Source organism: Acipenser ruthenus, chromosome 23, assembly GCF_902713425.1.
Source record: "Acipenser ruthenus chromosome 23, fAciRut3.2 maternal haplotype, whole genome shotgun sequence".
Lineage (NCBI taxonomy): Eukaryota > Metazoa > Chordata > Actinopteri > Acipenseriformes > Acipenseridae > Acipenser > Acipenser ruthenus.
The window spans coordinates 18,870,493-18,891,817 of record NC_081211.1 but is presented as its reverse complement, the minus strand read 5'-3'; the positions used below and the strand labels follow the sequence as shown (position 1 = coordinate 18,891,817).

The 21,325-nt window shown below is 36.4% G+C and overlaps 1 protein-coding gene across 4 annotated transcripts in view; it reads left to right on the top strand.

Moving 5' to 3' along the window:
* Positions 1-21,325, top strand: part of LOC131699625 (teneurin-2) — an 842,004-nt gene that overhangs the window by 734,540 nt on the left and 86,139 nt on the right. For all 4 annotated transcript variants that reach the window (XM_058996766.1, XM_058996767.1, XM_058996765.1 and 1 more), the window contains one exon: positions 9,296-9,534. In XM_058996766.1, coding sequence (XP_058852749.1) covers positions 9,296-9,534 — 239 coding nt within the window. The remainder of the gene's footprint in view (positions 1-9,295; positions 9,535-21,325) is intronic.

The following is a 21,325-nucleotide window of genomic DNA, read 5'->3' as shown; positions in this document are numbered from 1 at the left end:
TATATATCTATAAATCTACAAAGAGAGAAGACACATGTTTTTTTTTCAATGGGAAATTTGGATTGATCTCTTGCATAAAAGCAATGTGTTGAATTTACAAATAGTCCAGCGTGGCTCTGGATATTGTGATGTCATATTATAACAGGATGTTGTCTATATTGGAAATTGGAATACCTCTACTCAGATTTATATTGTCATAATGTGCCTCTCGATCAGAAAGTGAACAAATTGAATGTCCTTTCCTATGTTGGCTCCATGCCTGCCTATTCAAACTTCCTGTTTGCTTGTACCTTTTACTTTGACGATAGATCTGTATGTTTACTTTTATTCTCATCCTACTTTTTATCTACACATGCTGTGCTTGTTTCTTATGCCATCGACAGGTCTGTTCAATTTAGCTTGCTTTCTGCCTTAGGCCTCTGTGTTCTCAACACGTCCATCAGGCTCATTCCTAACAGCTCCTCTGTGCTCCGTATTCTCATAATATCAGTCCTCATATCAGTTTGTCAGGACTAGTTTGCCTCCTTGTCGTTTCTTGCCTAAGGCGGTTTAGCTCTTTGCTTTCCTCACCCTTAGTCCTGTATTCCCCCCTTCTGGCTTCATCAGCATCACACTAGTTATTCCTCTTCTTCACCATCTTTTGTACTTCAGCTATTGGCATCTGGCTGCTATGGAATCTGAATTTTGTGGATTTTTTTTTTTTTTTTTTTACTGGTGTGAACCCCGAAATCAAAATGTGCCGAATTCGTTATTTCTTTTTTTGTTCATAAGATGATTGTATATAGTAATACTGAAAGAAACTATTATAACTCTTTGACAGATATTTTAACTGGAAGGCATTGAGAGCATCTGACCTCAACTGGTTGTTTTTGAATGAAATCCTTGTTGTTTCAAATGCACTCCTTTCCTTTTTAGATGCTTTGTTTCCGTGTGTCTGCAGCCTCCTTCTTCTAATCTAATATTAAAGCAGTCGAATAGAAAATGATGTATGTTGACAGGACAAGATATTTTAGATAGACTAAAATTTCCAAATTGACAAAAAAATGACTGGGTTGTAATTGACACAAATTGTAATTGTAATTTATATTTAATTCACTTTGTTGCCTTCCCAGACTCCCTTCATTGTTCAGAATCAGTCATGTGGAAAACCCTAAACTGTAGCTTTAGACATTACATTCAGAAAGCTTTTGAAGGTATGTTATACAGTAGCATACATAGAAGATATTATTGGATACAACGACATGGAATACATCTAAATTATGACACTGATAAAACCAATATAAAGAATAATTGTGGTGGCTCTTTAAACATTGATTTAATTTATGCCTTGGTTTATTAAGTCAAATGACATACAGCAGGTTCCCCTGCACATGCTGAGTCCCTACAATAAACATTCTTAATCTTTCTTTGTTTATAATGGGGCATGTTAGCAATTAATAGAATCTGAATGGAGGAAGTTACTTGACCATTCTCAATGATTACCACCTCGTTTAGTAATTTCCTCAGTAATCACATACCACATGCCAACCTCAACTGGGAAGTGCTTAGCATAAATTGGTTTGTTTAAACCATTGGAGGATCTTTTCCAAACTTAAGCCTGGAGTGACATTGCCGAGCCAGAAACCTGAGCTGGTTAGATTTCAATCAAAATTGAAGTTTGAAGAGCTTAAACTGTACTTGGGAGAGATTTGAATCAGCAAGAACCTGGCTGTTGTGAGAGTGCTTGGAAGAGCGTTGTTGATTTTGAGATCCTGGATAAACCAGAATTACTGAGGCTGTTTCAGCTTCTTCTTCATGGTGGTTTTTGGAGCATCAAGCCTGCAATATTAGTTCTAACCGCTCAGTAAATTTGGTAAATGTGACTGGAGATGAATGATGTTAGTGACTCCCAAGTACAAAACCCCTCTGCTCCACATTAAAGGAGTGCTAGGGCAAACCAATGAAAAGAATAGCCAAGGCCTTAGAACTCAGCTATAATTCGGTGAACATTTTACACTAATATTTCTTCAAATAAACTAGAATTTAAAACTGTCATTTGGTTTATTTATTTAGAACATAACAATATAATAATACTATTCCCATTTGAAAACCTAAAGAAAAAGTCTTCAGCATGTGTAAAGCTGGAAAGTTACATTAGTGCCTGCGTGACTTTCTGTCTTTGTAGAGCATTTTCCTCCAAATTGTTCTGCACTGAACCATAAAGCCTTCAAGAGACTCAAGAATAAATCTGAGGTGCAGCCTTCTTTGCAAGACCAGCCTAGCCTTCAAAGGGCAAAAGAGATAAGTCTGTCATTAGAGGAGTCAGAGCTGTAAAAATCTTTTGAGTACATTTCAGTAGCCTGTGAGCAAAACAATACTTTTTCATTATAGAGCACTATCATTCTTTGCCTGTGATAAACACTAGAAAAAAAGCAGTTTACATTGCTGTAAATCACTGTAGATAGAGTTGGGTGCAGTCTCCCACAGCTTGATACTACTACAGTCTTGAAAGCACTTTAACATCTGATACCCAACTGCAATTGCAATCTCATTTCGAAGTTCATCTTTCTTTTTTCTTTTTCTTTTCTCCTTGTTGAAAGGAGTGTGACCAAGCAAATGAGCAAAGAATTATGTGAGGAAAATATTTTGTCTGGTATCGGCATTACGCTGGTTATCCTGCAAATGCTGAGGAGAACAAAAATAAAAACATATTTAATAAATATTTAAATAAATTCAATAGGGTTTTTTTTTCATAAATCAAAGGGCTGACAGACCAGCAGATTTGTGTTAGCTTAGTTTTCTTAATTCATGTCTGTCAAATCTACATAGATGATGCATTCCTGTCTATTTTAAAGCACATGCTTATTTTCAGCATCGTGTGCATTAATCCTGGCTTTCTGACTAATTAGTGAATTAGAAAAATTGCCAAGATGTAAAAGATGTGTTTTTTCTCGTGGGGAGCAACAACACAAAGCAAGACTGAATCATAAGTTTGCCTCTCTTTTGATAAACACAGTAGTTGTAACCTGCTATTAACAGAGACATTCAGCTCCCAACACTTCTTCCTCAACGTAAACATTTTTTTTTTTTTTCTAAAGTGACACTTAAGAAGCTTAACCAATAAATTATTATGCAATGCAAAACCACACACTATTTTCCAATACCAAAGCCTTTTAATACAATTTCATCCTTGGTCATTTTGGTCCCGTCTGTGAATGACAAGTTCATTATCAAAAGGCCACGAATCTACTCCAACACCTTTCAGAATCTCTTTTTTTTTGTTTTGTGTTGAGATTTTTATTAATCAATTAGTTATTTTTGCTTGTGGTCTTACTTCAACAACAAAGGTTAGAACTTATCAACTTATTAACTTTTCAAAAGCTATACATATTTATTAGGATAGATGTATGTTTATAATAGCCTGCACTCGAGCTCACAAAGTTAGCTTCTGTCAAGAATGTAATTGCCATTTCATAGCTTTGTGGATTAATGTGACCTAAAACCACCTTTCCCCATTGAGTCCCTGCATAAAATATGATCCATGAGCTATGTTGTGCATTGCAGCATTGACTAATGAACCTCTACACACTCCATCACTTACCAAAACGGGTGGGATCTTTCCATTGCTGTTGGCAAATATGAAAATCTGCTTCTGTTTTATTCTTGTCGGTAATTACCAAGGTCTTCAGTATAAACATATACAGTACTGTGCAAAAGTTTTAGGCAGGTGTGAAAAAATGCTGTAAAGTAAGAATGCTTTCAAAAATAGACATGTTAATAGTTTATATTTATCACTTAACAAAATTCAAAGTGAGTGAACAGAAGAAAAACTACATCAAATCAATATTTGGTGTGCCCACCCTTTGCCTTCAAAACAGCATCAATTCTTCTAGGTACACTTGCACACAGTTTTTGAAGGAACTCGCCAGGTAGGTTGGCCCAAACATCTTGGAGAACTAACCACAGTTCTTCTGTGGATTTAGGCAGCCTCAGTTGCTTCTCTCTCTTCATGTAATCCCAGACAGACTCGATGATGTTGAGATCAGGGCTCTGTGGGGGCCATACCATCACTTCCAGGACTCCTTGTTCTTCTTTACGCTGAAGATAGTTCTTAATGACTTTCGCTGTATGTTTGGGGTCGTTGTCATGCTGCAGAATAAATTTGGGGCCAATCAGATGCCTCCCTGATGGTATTGCATGATGGATAAGTATCTGCCTGTACTTCTCAGCATTGAGGAGACCATTAATTCTGACCAAATCCCCAACTCCATTTGCAGAAATGCAGCCCCAAACTTGCAAGGAACCTCCACCATGCTTCACTGTTGCCTGCAGACACTCATTCGTGTACCGCTCTCCAGCCCTTCGGCGAACAAACTGCCTTCTGCTACAGCCAAATATTTCAAATTATGACTCATCAGTCCAGAGCACCTGCTGCCATTTTTCTGCACCCCAGTTCCTGTGTTTTCGTGCATAGTTGAGTCGCTTGGCCTTGTTTCCACGTCGGAGGTATGGCTTTTTGGCCGCAAGTCTTCCATGAAGGTCACTTCTGACCAGACTTCTCCGGACAGTAGATGAGTGTACCAGGGTCCCACTGTTTTGTGCCAATTCTGAGCTGATGGCACTGCTGGACATCTTCCGATTGCGAAGGGGAGTAAGCATGATGTGTCTTTCATCTGCTGCAGTAAGTTTCCTTGGCCGACCACTGCGTCTACGGTCCTCAACGTTGCCCATTTCTTTGTGCTTCTTCAAAAGTGCTTGGACAGCACATCTGGAAACCCCTGTCTGCCTTGAAATTTCTGCCTGGGAGAGACCTTGCTGATGCAGTATAAATACCTTGTGTCTTGTTGCTGTGCTCAGTCTTGCCATGGCGTATGACTTTTGACAGTAAACTGTCTTCAGCAACCTCACCTTGTTAGCTGAGTTTGGCTGTTCCTCACCCAGTTTTATTCCTCCTACACAGCTGTTTCTGTTTCAGTTAATGATTGTGTTTCAACCTACATATTGAATTGATGATCATTAGCACCTGTCTGGTATAATTGTTTAATCATACACCTGACTATATGCCTACAAATTCCCTGACTTTGTGCAAGTGTACCTAGAAGAATTGATGCTGTTTTGAAGGCAAAGGGTGGTCACACCAAATATGGATTTGATTTAGATTTTTCTTCTGTTCACTCACTTTGCATTTAGTTAATTGATAAATATATTTTTATCTATATCTATATCTATTAACATGTCTATTTTTGAAAGCATTCTTACTTTACAGCATTTTTTCACACCTGCCTAAAACTTTTGCACAGCACTGTACATTCACACATCCCTGCTAATTTGTAAACAGGAATCTAGCCTGATATGTTTCTAGAATGTTGGTCCAACTCTAGCTTCCTCCTTCTTCCTCCTTCTAAACTGTTGGAGATACTAAACTGCTAGAAATCCAAAACGATGTCACACTAGTTTTGTTATTGAGTGCTATTTTTTTTTCTTCTTCCCTGATAGATTTTGTGAGGCTTTATTCAATACACAAGAAAAGCCTTTTCTTACGCCTTTCTTTTTAACATGAGTGTATGTACATACAGTATGTATTTATGTATGTATATGTAGATACTTTTTTTTCATTTATAGTATTGATGTTAATAACTGTGAAATAATGCATTGCAAAATCAGAAGCTACTCCAAGCTCCTAGCCTTGCCTACTTTAAAAGCATCTTTGTAGCCTGCAGAACCATTTAATTGGCTCTAGGTAGTGGTCCAGTTAGTTGACGGTTCGGTTAATAGACTTTCAGATACAGTACTCTGTACTTTACTGTATTATTTGATCTTCCTGATTCAAGTGGGAACCACAGTAAACAAATCCACAGCAGCTTCACATTTTAATCAGTTAACTGAAGCCAATTACAAAGTTCAGTATTATCTTACCTGCATCATTGGCAAGAGGACGTGGATAAGTGCGTGGTTGTGCTTGAGAATGAGCTTTGCTATGAGGGGAGTGTGTAGGGAATTCTCTCTGGTAGTTGAGTATTATAAGGATGTGCAAATGGTGTCCATGCTCTTTGTTGCATTACAGACAATGGGTTGGTCTCAGAGGCCAGGGTTCCAGTCCTCAGTCATTAACTCTGTATCGATTTGTGTTAGACAGTCTGTCTTGTTAACTGGCAGTGTAAAATGTATACAGTAACTTTTAAAAATAATTAAGGCTACACTAGAATGTTAATGAAAACAGGCAAATGCAATTACAGTTGTAGTAACTGAAAATAATACACTGTTTGCAGTCTTTTTTGTTAAATCAAATAATAGTGTATTTGAGAGTTTTTGAAGGTCTAAATCACATTCTGTTCTTCCATCATCTTTCTTCAGTGAGCCAATTGTGGGTCCTGGAGTGCAAGCAGATTGGAACACTGTTGTTGCAGTAACTTCAGTTGCAATTTCAGTATTCATTTACAGCACAATTGTCTAAGGGGGTGAAGCTCTGTCTGTAAAGGTAAAGTCTATTGAGTCCTCACATGTAGAAATATCTAGGAAATGATTTAACTGTCGACATTGCAGGACTATATATCCTTATAAAAGTTTACCATGATATTTTCGCACTTTTACCAAACTTTTCTCATGAAAATTAAATGGTTTACCCTGGTTTGCCAATTTTTAAAACCCATTTAGTATGCATCTCTTTGTACTGCTTCTGAACAGTATGTGTTCTGTCTCTTTGTCGTCTGTGTGCTATTTAACACTTTCAGCAACTGAGCCAAAAGCCATGAGCTTTCTACTACTGCTTCTGCTTCAGCTGTCTTAGATTTCATACATGTAAGAGTAGCTTTCGATTATTGGCTTGATACAATCAGTTCTGATGTTATTTTAAATAAATGGGATATTCTTCTTGTCATTGAGTAATTCCTTGTCATAAGTTATTGTGAGACAGATTCATAAAGACAAGATATGTCACATCTGCAATCATTGTTAAAGCTCAGGAAACAGAACAGAAGGGATTACTTTTTTTTTTTTCCCCATATGGTGTTTATGTGATATTTGTTCAGATACATCTACAAGTATGTATTTCTACAGGTAAAAACAATTTACTTTTGTCTTGGACAAGCTACAAATAGTTTTAACTAAGCATAATAATGCCGTACCTACATAGGTGTTAAAAGTCACATAGAATAAATTGCTACGTTATTTATGAAGCAGGTTTTGAGGGCGTTCTAATAATGGCTTAATAGTAATGCTTTAATATACATTACTGTAAAATAAACTATGGATACTAAACATAGTGTTCTTGTCCATCACTGTCTAACTGGGGCATGGTAGATCCCTCATAATGAACATCTTCATTACAATGTAAATGCCAGATGGTTCAGGTTTGAACTGCATGCCACTAAAACTCAAATAACTATCCCAGAATGTAAAACAATGTAACTTGTGTAGAGACATTCAATATCGTGCTGTATTTTTTATTCTTTTTTCAAATTCAGAGAATGAGAACTAACCAATTAATAGAACAGAGAGAGCAGCAGCAGATCAAACTGTGGTCTGAGTTAGTGCTGAAGGGAAGAAATCCAGCGACAGGCCCCCAAGACCACCTTAATTAATTTCCCTCTGTCACCTTTGTCAGCCGTCAAGAGGAATGCTATGAACCTCTTCTTGAAAAATTAGTTGACATTCAAAATTTGGGATCTTTTGACCTTGGGCTCCAAGCAAAGCATTTATTCTGTTTTAGTTTCAATTTAAAACAATGACAGTCCCAGTTGCCCTAAAGGACTGCTGCTGTATTTTTAGCCTTGTGCTTGTGCTACCTGCCTGTCAGATGACTTTCAATTCCAGTGCTTTTTGCCTGTCTAACAACATCTCTGTCAGAGTGTACTTGGGAGTACTGACAAGTGCTTTCTGTCTTTAGGCTACTTGCGTGGCAGTCTGTCTCCTTCCTTTAACACTTCCTTTCATTTATATTTAAAAAAAAAAAAAAACTAAACAACAACAAAAGTAACGGTGCCTAAAGGCTTGAAGAATCTGGTGTGAGTCTAAAAACAGCTTGATAAATTTGAATAGATCATTATGAAGAAAGTCTGGTCCTCTGCTGACTGAAAGCTTCATTTTGAAAGACATTGTCAGAACATTTGTATAATTTGACAACTAAGTTTCTTAATAGTACTGCTTTCAATTATATGAAACCAAGTATTGGTTTGGTTTATGCAGTAGTCTTTACCAGAATGTGTTTTATTTCCACAAGGAACATAAGGGACGTTATCGAGACGAAACACTGCTTTCCATTATTTTTCTTCAAGGGCACAGAAAAACTCCCAGTCTAATATAAGTCTGTTTAAAAATATTAATGCAGCTGGCAGGGTAATTCAGTGAAATCCTTTCTTGATACAGTGCCTGGCCTTTGAAGATGAGGTCCACATTGATCCCCTTACGAAAGCTGAATAAAAACTGTCCTTTTTGGAATGGATGGAATGAGATCTGGTAGTTGTATCATTCTTAGTACAGTAGATCCATTATAATTATATGATCCATTATAATTTATATATAATTATATATTGTTATATATTGTAACAATCTTGTCATTCCTAAAGTGTTGTATTTATTTATTTGTTTATTTGTTTTAGTAGAATTGTGCAGTGCGTCTGGGATGATATCAGTACACAGGATTCTAAATCCCGTATGAGCAATCAAGCACTCACTTTCAAGGATTTGTTCAAATTCCAACGCATCTTACCGTGTCGCTTGATGTCACCCCGTGCATAGAACATACAGCATAGTTCTAAAGTTAAAAAAACATATGTTTCTTGGTAGATTACAAGTACAATATTCATTTTTGTGATTTATAATAATTCCTACATTGTGTGAAGGGTGTCTGTTGTTACAACAGAAATCATTTCACGCAGTTTTTAGCAGAAATCATTTCACTCTGCTTCGCTTCATGGTCACTTTCCCAAACTATGATTGGTTGGTTTCTTACTCGTAATATATAAAGTATTGTTGCAAATTATATGTGTATTTACCATGTCAATTCATCTGCTATACATACTTTTAGATGGGCCCTTGAGATCTCATTATTAGCAGGTTTAAACGCACTGCCCAAATAGAAAGAAAAGGAGACTACAAATAGAATTTAAAGCATGAACTTTATATTTTTTTGATCTCCTCTTCACTTATCTTAAAAGTGATTCAAAAAATTGATTGCAGGCAAACACAGTTTAGTCACACAACCCTTCTCACAGGTATTTCATTTTTTTTTTTTTTTTTTTACAGTTACAGATTTTGGTAGGGGTTTTAAATGTGTATGTGTGTTTGTGCTGATCTCTTTCATTGTTTGACTCCCCAGGCATTTCCTCTTCAAGACGTCTTCAGGGACGACACCCCTGTTCAGCAGCTCGGCTCCAGGCTACCCCCTGACATCCGGGACTGTCTACTCTCCACCACCACGACTCCTGTCCAGGAATGCCTTCTCCCGGAACACGTTCAAGCTGAAGAAGCCGTCCAAGTACTGCAGCTGGAAATGTGCGGCCGTCTCTGCCATTGGCGCGGCGCTACTCCTGGCTGTACTGCTCTGCTATTTCATAGGTAGGACACCTTCCATTGAAACAATCTCAATAATCGCGAGTAGGTGCGCGAGCTTGGATTTGGTCAAATGTAGCTCTCCCTGTGGTTTTATATAATATCTAACACAGATGAAAGTGCAAAAGTGGCTGAAGGTGTTATTTAAACATTTGCTTTACTATATTAGTATTATGGGAAACTGTCATCATGTTTGACCATACCAAAGCTTCTAGGTGGGTCCCCCCTCCCCTCCCCCACACACGTATGATCATGCGCTACCATACTTCCCAGTTTCCCAGTGCAGGTTAAAGAATAGCTGGGTGAAAAAATACTCAGCTGTACACATGCAAAGAAATGAGACCATTTCCCCTGTGCAGGTACGGGACATGGGAAGGATACATAAAACTAATGCAGGTTCCAGCAGTAGTAATTATTTTGTACTAATATACATTTAGCTATCTCTCCAAAACATTGGTTGAGCAAAATACTAACACACACAAAGGTTAGACTTTTTTTAGATCATTATAACAGTGTGTGTATATCTATCTATCTATCTATCTATCTATCTATCTTTATATATATAATAAACAATATCATTAAATAATATGTATTATTATTATTATTATTATTATTATTATTTATTTCTTAGCAGACGCCCTTATCCAGGGCGACTTACAATTGTTTGAAGATATCACATTATACATTATTTCACATTATACAGATATCACATTATTTTACATACAATTACCCATTTATACAGGTGGGTTTTTACTGGAGCAATCTAGGTAAAGTACCTTGCTCAAGGGTACAACAGCAGTGTCCCCCACTGGGGATTGAACCCACAACCCTCCGGTCCAGAGTCCAGAGCCCTAACCACTACTCAAGCAGTGACACAGTATAATATGAACTTGCATTTTGAAAAAAAATCTGAAACTACTGTATTATTTATTGGTTTCTTAGATATGATTTCTAATGGTTGTTTTGATGTTTGTTTAGCCCATATCCTGGTTCATTCATCAAGTGGGGATTGGGATTTCTCCCAAATCCATAATTATGATTGGTTGGTTTCCTACTCCTGCTATTACTGTAGATATAGGTAGGACCACTGCAATATAAAATTAGACCACAAACTCCGCACCTTATCATTATGTACATAATAATAATAATAATAATAATAATAATAATAATAATAATAATAATAATAATACTACACACAGTTACAGCAATGGCTATAATTGTCACTTCAGTAATAATTAAACTGCTAAAATGTAATTTCTAATCCTTCATTCCGATTCAGATATTTCAAACTATTTACATTTGTGTTCAAAACTGTTTGTTTTTAAGCTGTATTGTTTTTTTGGTTTGTTTTTACTCTGTTTTTACCCTCTCTTATTATGCTCTAATAATAGTTACATTTCAGAACTAGGTTCCTTTGTGAAGCTTAGGGAACTAAACAAAAAGGAAATTCCTTCCTTGATTGAATCTCCTCAAAATTCAAGGTGCATCTTTGAGAACGACAAGAATACTGCAGGAAAGAAATCATATTTCTAATACAAACAGAATATGGTTTACATTATGAGTAATGCGTTTCTGTAGAGAGGAGAAAGAGCTAAAGCACTTTGAATGTGAAAGCAGTGAGGCACCCTGAACAGAAAAGGTTTTCCATTACATGTGGGATTACGCTTAGCTTTAGCTATACAGAGTTTCTCTGAGCCGCAGCTGCACTCTGTCTCTGTAATTCTACCCATAAATTACTGGCAAACAAAGCCAGTGTAACAAAACTTTCTTTCTTGTTTATATCTATAACTACAAAACAAACCAAAAAATAGATCACTCTGATTTATTTGGTTCAGATTTATAGAGGAAACAGGCTTATGTTTAGTAGTTGAACTCCCTAAAGATTTCAAATGAATTGGATTAATATTGGATGAATAAATCACTGAAAACACAAAGTCAAAGCTTACTGTAAATCTTTATAAAAAATGATGTAGATAGATTAAAACTGATTAGTATGATGTGTTAGACTACAAGTGTATCATGAAAAGTATAGCAATTTGAAATTACTTGACAGAAATATGATTAGTTGTAGGGAGTTAATTAGCCCAGCCTTTGTCACTAAATTAGCAACACCGACATCCAGAGATTCCTATAAGAGTCGTGTACATATCACTGATAAAGAAGCGTCCATCCTGGTATTTCTTTTACTTGACATTTTCAGATAATTCCCTTAGATAGTTTGTATGAGATGGAAATTACCTCATATTAGGATTACCTTCACTGTTTAATTATTGGTTTTTAACTGCAAATCATAAAACCTATAGTAAGCCGTACTGTGTAAGATACAAGCTGCTAGTAACAAGTGTTCTAGCATTGAATGCTACAAAGTTGTTTTTTTTATTATTATATACCAGATCTCATTTATCTTGCCATCATTCAAATCCAGCATTGCAAAGCAGATGCAGACCTTCATCAAAGGAAAGTAATTCTCTGTCTGATATAGGTTTAAACAGTAGCAAATTTGAAAAAGAAAGAAAAGACTAGATTACAGTAAGACACTGCTTCTTTAGTTTTGTGCTCTTTAAACGTATTGCATGTTTAAGCACAGCATCAGTTTTGTTGCATTTTCACTTGCTTCTGTCAAAGATTACAGATTGTCCTAGTAGACTCTGCAAACGCATTGCCAGTCTTGAATCACCTCTGAATCAATCTGATCAATAGAGCCGCATTGTGGAGCTCAGTCTGCTGGACAGCCGAGACCTAATCACTTGCTGTAGTTTGATCCTTTTCATTATACAGTAATATCATTTAAAGGTGAAAACAGTGTGTACATGTTTACTTTTCTCCTAGCTCTTTTTTCACAGAGCTAGACATGAGAAAAAGCAGTTCCATTCAGACACCTGTGTTTCAGAGCATTTTATTCCAGTGGACAATTTGAACCCTTTTTGTGAAAATATAATTAAACTGCCAATATTGTAAACATTACTGGTGTTTATTTCTTTAAAGAAACAATCAGGGTCTCTGTTCTCCTTTCAAACAATGTTATTCTGTATATTGTATTAATCTGTGTCCAGTTCATGTGTCCAGTGTTTATCATAAACAGACAAAAACATTCCCTTACCAAATATCAATTGGAATCAAAACTGACAGCAATCAGAAAAATAGCTAAAGAAAAAAAATATATCTTTAAGCATTAATGTCCAGCACCTTGGTCATTACTTGCCAGTTAATCAAGATCAATTATCGACAGGTAATGACCACTAGGGAGGATATTAAAAACTGAACTAAAAGTTGTGTGTATGAGTTCATTTTTTAAATGGGTTTTAGGTTATATTTTGGACTGGTTCACTTAGGCTACAGCTCTGCTCTAATCTTTTGGTCAGTCAGTGTATTTAAACTGCAACAGCTTGAAGGCAACCGTTACCAGGTAAAATAAAATGTTAAATAATGTATTTATCCATGCGCTGCTCACAACAAAATAACAAGGGAGAAACTCCTATTCTGGATTATGCACACAGTAGTCTCATGTTACCTAGCTAAAGTGTTTTCCTCCAAAACAGTTTCAAGCACTTAAGATTGCAGAGGTCCAAATGCAGTTTCAAGCTTTTAGTGTTGTGAAGTGTGGTTGAGGCATTTTAAGGCTTTCAACCTGGTTGCTAGGATACAGGTGAGCCATTCTGATGCAAGGAAATTGAGTCTGGCATCATATATTATGGGGAATAGAATGTTTTCTTTGATCAGTCCCCAGGGAACCTTTTAGGGACCGTAGCAATTAAAGCATAAACAACAGCAAACAAATTTTCTCTAATTGCTGAAAAATGATAACTATCTAAAGGCACTTTGTTCTTAGTTCTGCATTTATAATCTCCTCTAATAAATCAGTATTCTGTCTTGCAAGACAGGACTGGGGAGGAAAGGAAGCATTTTCTCCTTAATTGGTGTAGTCAATAAAACAATAGAAATGAACACCAAAGAAATGATGCTTATCGAAGAAGAATGAATTGGTTTTAAAAGATTTTGTGGCTGTTGAAGTTTCTAACACAATTCAGATTCTAGATGAAAAATATAACTGAAATGAACAGTTTTATATGCAGAAATAGGCCATTGTTTTGTGACAGGAAAATGAAACTGTACATGTCACAAAACTACCAAAAAACAACTACAGAGATTTCACTGAATGACTCAAAAGTGTGCCTTGTGTATATATAACCAAAGTAGCTATAAATTACATTTTAGTAGCTTTTTTACATTTACCCAAGTCTGATGTTTCTAAGAATCCTATGTGTTTCTGGGTTCTGTTGCTTCAATATTGAGTTATTAACTTTTCTTTCCCTCTCTATAAATCTGCCTTTACCTGGTAACGGCAGGTTTGGAGGAAATAGAAAAAATAATAATAATAACTCAATATTTCCACAGCAGAACTTCTCAGAATGCTTGCAAACCCCATTAAACAGTAAGGGAAATGTCAAGCTTTTAAAATGTGAAGCTACTTTTGTATTTTCCTTTTTCACACAAAATGGTGCAAATTGCCTTTTGGTGTTTAGGAGCTTGATAAATTATATTGTGGTCATCAATTTGTTATTTTTTATTGTCTGCCACTAAGCCAGCTCCCACATGTATTCAGGGCTTAACAGTGACTTATAACTTTTGGTGTAATATGAATGTCAAGACATTAATTTACCTACAATTAATATAATGTAACATTTGTGTAACCTTATTAAAAATTTAACATAAATACGTTTTAAATGCTCTGTTTTAAATATGAGCTTTTTTTAAAATGTGTGCTCTTCTGGCGCTCTGCATGAATAATTCACAAGGTGCTCAGATGTGTGTCTGTTGGTGCAAGTCCACTGTTGATTACATCCATATTTATAAGGACCTCATTACCCCTGTATACTGTATTCTTTTGAGATGGCTGACAGTGCAAGGGAATTGAAAATGTTAAGTAAAGTCCTCAAGGCCAACATACTCTTACAAGATCAGACTTCAGCACAGAGACCACCTCCTTACAGTACATTGTTTGGTCACCTCATGTCTTGTGCCAATTTCACAGCATCGCAAACAAACGCAGCAGGGACAATCACAAAGAACATGTACAGTGAAACTGATGTCACCCCCGCTTGTTATCACTGCATTGAAATGTCCCGGACAGAATATAATGAGAGCAAATGAGAAAAAGCTCCTGATAATATCACTTGTCACACTCTGGTTAATAACGCTCACATTTAACCATCATACAACTGATTTCTACCCCACTTACTAACACTTTGGAAGATAAAAGATTAGACAAGTTTAGGTTAAGTAAGTAAGTTGCTGTACAGTTTTAAAATGTTTAAAATAAAAAGTATGGTATCACGGCAATGTGTATGTTGACAGCTTTTATTTATTTGAATGTGTTGTGCGTGTACAGGGACCGTATGTAATATACATCATATTAACACTATTGTAATCAATGAAAGTACTAGCATTTGTGTTCAACAGCAAAACAGACACACTTGTTATATCAACACTGCTGTAAAAGTGTACTTCGTCAGGTTAATGGTGAACTGATACTTGAGTTAACTCCACTTACTGTAACCGCTCAAGTTTGACAGTGTAGTTTATTCCTGACAACTGACCCAAGACTTTAAAGAAAGTAAAAGAACATGCAGTTTTGCAATACTTTTGAGCATAGATACATAGCCAGTGTGTAGAGGAACTGATTTTTGGCTACAGCACTTCAGTGTATGGAGACTTGGCACTGTAACATGCATCATTAATCAACAGTTTTACTACCCATTCAGAGGCTGTCAACAAAACCCAGACAACAGTGGAACTACACCGACTTGAGATTTTGCTTGCTATGCAACAAGCCTGTAGGAAAATGAATTAGTTCAGTGAGAAATTGTCCCCACACCCTCTTTAAAAAACAAAAAGACAAGAAAAGTTTAATTAATACCATACCAATTTAAATTCATCATAGGCCTTCAAAGTTCTAGTGCCTCTACAGTTTTAAAATTGGTTTCACATATTTAAATAGGTTGCTGTGTTGTCAAGCCCTCTTGTGTTTTAGTAAAATATTATCAGCAGAATAAAAATGTGGAAACTGAGCATGATTTTGGGACACTGCAACTGCAGTGGTGTTCAAGACCTTGCTAAATGGGGTCCGTTTCCTCCATGGTCACCCACAAGTTACATTTTGTGTAGTGTTTGTTTCTATATACGCTAATTATATCAGTTTCAAAAATAGTTTAAAATTGAATTCAACCGAAGTGGCTTCAAAAAAACATAGTTGAATTAAACCTGGGTGCCTGTGTTTTGAACTCAGAAACAATCTCACACTCACTCAAATCCTTTGCCCCTGGCCAGGATAGCACCAGAAGAGAAACCACAATGCTTCCCATTTGATCTTTTGTTTCACACCACAGGTCCTTCTTCACAATGCATGAAAGCCAACCTTTTGTTCTAATCATAACTTATCACACGGCTAGGTGTAGTACTGTCATTTCAGAGGGGTACAACACCTTGCTGAACTGACGAAGGATCAAAATTGTGCAGCCTTTTAAATCATGACTTAGTGATGAGGGTCCACTTGTACTGTACATGTTAGTTTATATCCACCTCGGCTCTTGTTATACTTTATGCAAGTGAATAAAAAAATATATTTTTTAAATTTAATACATGAAGTTAATGTACGGTACAAGGATTTTGAAGTGTACTCCAAATCTCTAAACACAGGGATCAGATGATTTTGATGGAACACACAAAGAGAACCTGTCATATGGACTTCTTAATAGAAGCAATTCAGAATTCATGGACGTAATGAGATCAGCTTGCAATTAAACACTAAAAAACATTTGGTACCAATGAAAGTTTTGAAGTGAAAAAAGACCACTGATTTGTGTACTATTGGCATTGGTGGAAAAATAAATTGCTAATTGTGTCGTGTTGCAGTTGCTTTGCAGGTAATTTGCTGTTATTTTTAGAGATATGAGGTATCTTTGTCTGTATAGCAGCAGGGCAGGCAAAAGTGAGATTGCAGTTGATTTTCCGAAACAAAAGATTCAATTGTGTAGAGACTGTAATTCATCTGCACTTTTATGAAAAGATTGCTGACTGTGAACACCTGTATTTGGATTGCGGGATAGACACTGTGCATCATTTAGGCAGGTCCTTTCCATTTAATTATTATTCAAAATGACAGGCTCGTTGCAGATTTAGGTTGCAGGTGGTTTGCTGTGAAAAATGTACAAAGGGTGGACAAAAAAAATTGTAACACCTGCGATAAATATGACAGCTATCGCAGATTTCATGATTTCTGTGAAATTTACCCATTGCCATGTAATATGTACTGTAGTTCCCCGTGAAAATTCTGATTTATGAAAGAATAGTGTAAATATACATATTTTGTTTCACTTACAAATAAATACAGCAAATGTTTGCCTTATTGATGCACTACCTGTTACATTGCATTTAGGAACCTGGCAGCTGGTTTAGTTTGCTTCCGGTAAATGATTGAACACACACTGCATAGAGCTGCATGATTTCTTTAAAATGTTTTCAACGGAAATATTTCCGCCTTTAGGCCCCTCTGTCCAGTACAAGAAATATTCTACCATTTAGCATTTACTGTTTTTCAGGTAAGCATTTAAATATTTAGGAACATTTTGCTGTATAAAAAGATGCATCTCCCTGTTGGAATAGACATTGATTAACACTTTGATTGGCAAATTCTACCCAGATTGATAGTTGAATTACCACGAGGAACAAAAGTGACACCTCAGATTCCCACCCCCAGCTTCTATGAAGGATTTCAGATCATCATTAAAGAATGGTTTTGTATTACTCCTGAATCAATTTGAACACATTACAAACATGCCCACAATGGCCCTGCAACTTAATGACATTGTTATAACAGGTGGTTATCATTTTTGCTCGCATATATAGGTCTTAAAAATAGTAAGCAAGAATGACCAGCCTAAAAATTTGTGAAGAACTTGAGCCGATAATGCAGTCCGACTCGGTGGAGTATGTATCTTACCACGATCCACACTGCTGATTATCATCTGTGTAGAGTATAATGTGAGATGACATTATATAGGTTCAAATCTGTATGACCTTTCACAGATGTCAGATAAGATTTCATATTTTTCCACTTGTCATTTCAGTCATGAGTGGATTTGAAACCAGATTCAAATATTTGGGAAAATGTCAATTTCTAAGGCAACTCAGAGTTACTGGATTATTTCTCTGGTGTGGCATATTTGAATCATGTATTATCCATGCTATCTAAAATGTGTGATGATAAGATAAGGGTGGAGGAATTGTAAAAATGTAAATTGCATTTCAGCACCAGATTCAGACTGCCATTTACAATTCACACACACACACTCACACACAGATCCAGGCTATTGCACTGCACAGAGGTGTACTGTAGAATACAATGCAAAATAACTGTCACACTTGTGATTAAATTTAGTTGATATTTTTTAGCACAAATTATAGAGATTCACAAATGCATGTGCTAAAGGAACCTTCTCTTAGTCTGTAATAAGACCCCCGGCATCCATGGATCTTAAATTATGCGCTGGAATATACTCTTGCAATAGATCTCTCAAACAAACTGAGGCAGCATCATTTAAGGCCTTATAGGTAAGGAGCAGAATTTTGTAGTCAACCCAATACCTCACAGGGAACCAGTGCAGTTTATACAGTACAGGTGTTGTTTGCTCACAAGAAGAGGTATGAGTTAAAACCCGGGCTGCAGAATTCTGCACACACTGAAGCCTATTTAGTAGAATGCAAAGCGTAAGATATATTGTTGTGAATATCTGCATCTTCTGTAACTTAGAAACGCTCAATGAGAATCTGTTGACGTTTTACCTTCTCAGAATTTGTCTTTATTATGTAAGTCCGTCTGTCACGCTTATGTTTTTACTTCTATCTTGAGCACCGCTTAGTCAATTCTGATACAACCTAGTTACAATATTCTTTACCACAAGATATTGAAAGTATTATAATCATGCCACGCTTGCATTTTCACTTGTATATGTGGTGGACATCTCCTTTTTCCTTATACTCATTTTGTATTTACAGCAGAGGGTGCATGTTACTAACAATGCACACATAATCTATCGAACAGTTCTGTCAGATTTGCAATATATTGTAATAAATACTGTGTTAAAAAAAAACAACATTAATTGAAAGCGTTTAGAAAATTCAGTGCATTTGCGTGAACCAGAGGTGATCAGATTTAAAATTGATGTACCAGGGAAATCATTGCCTTCAGCACACAGGCTTTCAGCGTGGCAGCCAGTTGTCTCGTTGGAGACTTGTTTTTAACCATTGAGTGGTTTGGGGGGTTTAGCAACTGGTTTTCTATTGGTATTGCAACAGGGATTACTTGAGTTTGAATAATATATAGCAGTAAGAGAGTTAAAGTTCATTTTGACAATCTAAATACAGTCGACTCATAGGTTTGATCTATCACAAACCTCTTTGTAATGTATGTAAATAAGTCAGCCCTAGGGAAAAAACACAGTAGGATAACTATAGAGTGAAAGGACGACAGTATATACTGCAGATCAGCCGTTGTTTAGACCATAACGTTGAGATCAAATTTTATGGATGTTATAAACTTTGTACCTCTCGGCCAATCAAAGAATATAATCCCAGAGATACAAGTACATCTTGCGCTATATTGTTTTAGCCCTTTCTGCATTTTTAATGCTGACCAAGCTGTGAATATAGCCTGGCTGGAATTCAGTCCAAGCTAACAGGAACAGTGCTTTCAGAAGTGGTGCAAAAGCTTCCTGCTGGCCTCTACGCTCTACGCTTCTCTCCTTCTCTCTTTACAAGAACTGCTTGCACACCTGATAATGAGATAACACAATCCCCAGGACCCCACTACTGAAGCATGCCTTGCATGCTTGATGTTGCAGAACAGCTGAAAGCCACGCAGTGAAGGGAATTTGAATACATGGTACCCTAACGGTAGCTGAAAAAAGCCAAGCTGATAACATAAATGCATGAGTGCGTTTGTATGTGTACTGCCACTAGCCACTGTAACTGTAAGATGCAATCCAGGGCTTAATACAACAGCAACAGGTGGCTGCTATACCTGTGTTCATTTCAAAGCCTTAAAATATTCTACAAATATAAATTAGCATTCTGAATGGTTTTTGTTTTTCTCTAATATTGAGATTTTTTTGCTTCCTGGAATGGAAAACAAACATTTGATTTTGTGATAAATACTGGCTTCATCTGCTTCATTGAAGTGTAAAAGTAAGTGCAGTCAAAGTCATGTTATTATAGCGAAGATCAAAAAGTATGGGCAAAAACAGAACAGATTTAGTTGGTATTGGTAGCTATATGTATTTAAAATCAGGTCCTTTATAGCTACAAAAGAGGCCATGGCAGAAGAAAAGTGTATGTAGAAACTAGGCTGGTGTATACCGAGCCTGTGATTGCATCAGGTAAGGTGAACAGCAGGAACTCACTACTAGAAACTCATTGAAGGGAATTGAACCAAGTGTGTAAGGTCAAGGCCCCCTCAACATCCCCCAGTATACTTCATTAAGAGGAATAAAGTAGAAGAGATTCCATTCTGCAGTACAGTCACCATGACCACGGCATAACACCGGAGGGAAAGTGTAAATACTGGTATACATTGCATTTAAAATTGCACTTATTACTTGTTAGTTGCATCATTTTGAAGTAAGGTCCCCCTGGGGATTGTGCTACTTTCATTAACAACTCATCAGAAGCCGTACCTTCTGGGATTAGAGCTGCATCCCAAATAACAGGTTACATCCCACTGAGCTCCTACACAGCCCTTCAGCCCTGTTTGCAGCTTTGTAGATGAACTTCAAAGCACTTGCATTAAACTGCGGGTCCATTCCAGCTATGCCTAAAGGGGTGATCTTGAAATTAATGATACTGAGCCCAATAGCCTGAATTATGATGCCTGATGGAGACTGGACTGCTTGTCAGATGAATGCGGTTAATAGCACCTAAATAACATAAAAAAAGAAATCAGTATATATATATATATATATATATATATATATATATATATATATATATATATATATATATGTATATATATATATATATATATATATATATATATATATACTATATACTATATATATATATATATATATATACTGTATATATGCGTTTTCCCTTTGTTTTGTTCCCTAGTTTTGTTAAACTCATAATGTCTCGCAGGAAACACAACATATGTTGTGATATAGTTGATTCTTGCTAATCTGATCTAACCTATAGTCCAAACCACACTGTCATATTGCTGTCATATTGAACCCAAGCTAATAGCAGCTGTAGAAACATCAGTATCATAAGCATGTAAAAGCATTTACAGCTGTAGCTCCTTTTCATAGGGTTATTACTGTTATTGATGACATTTAAGGATTACAAAAACATATTTCAAAGACTAGACAAAGGTTCCGATCAGCACTACAAACAAATCACTAATTTGAACAACGTTCAGTCCCACTGGTAGGGATTGAGAGTCTGCTGGACCAAAATTACAATGTAGACTTGGTATTTAAAAGTAGGAAGATGCTGACGCCGTGGCCCATCTTCTTTCCAGCATGTCTGTGGGACTAAATGGTCCCTGAGCTGTTTTTTTTTTTTATTATTTTCCAACAAAGTCAGGGATATACTTGCCCTGCAGTGAGGCAGTCAGCATCTCTCAAAGGAATCATCCCAGACTTTTGTCTCGGCTGACATCTGTCCATCTATGTGTATCCGCCAGTAGTAGTAAAAAAACCTTTTTAAAAATATTTCTTACACATGAGCACACAAGCAGGTTTGT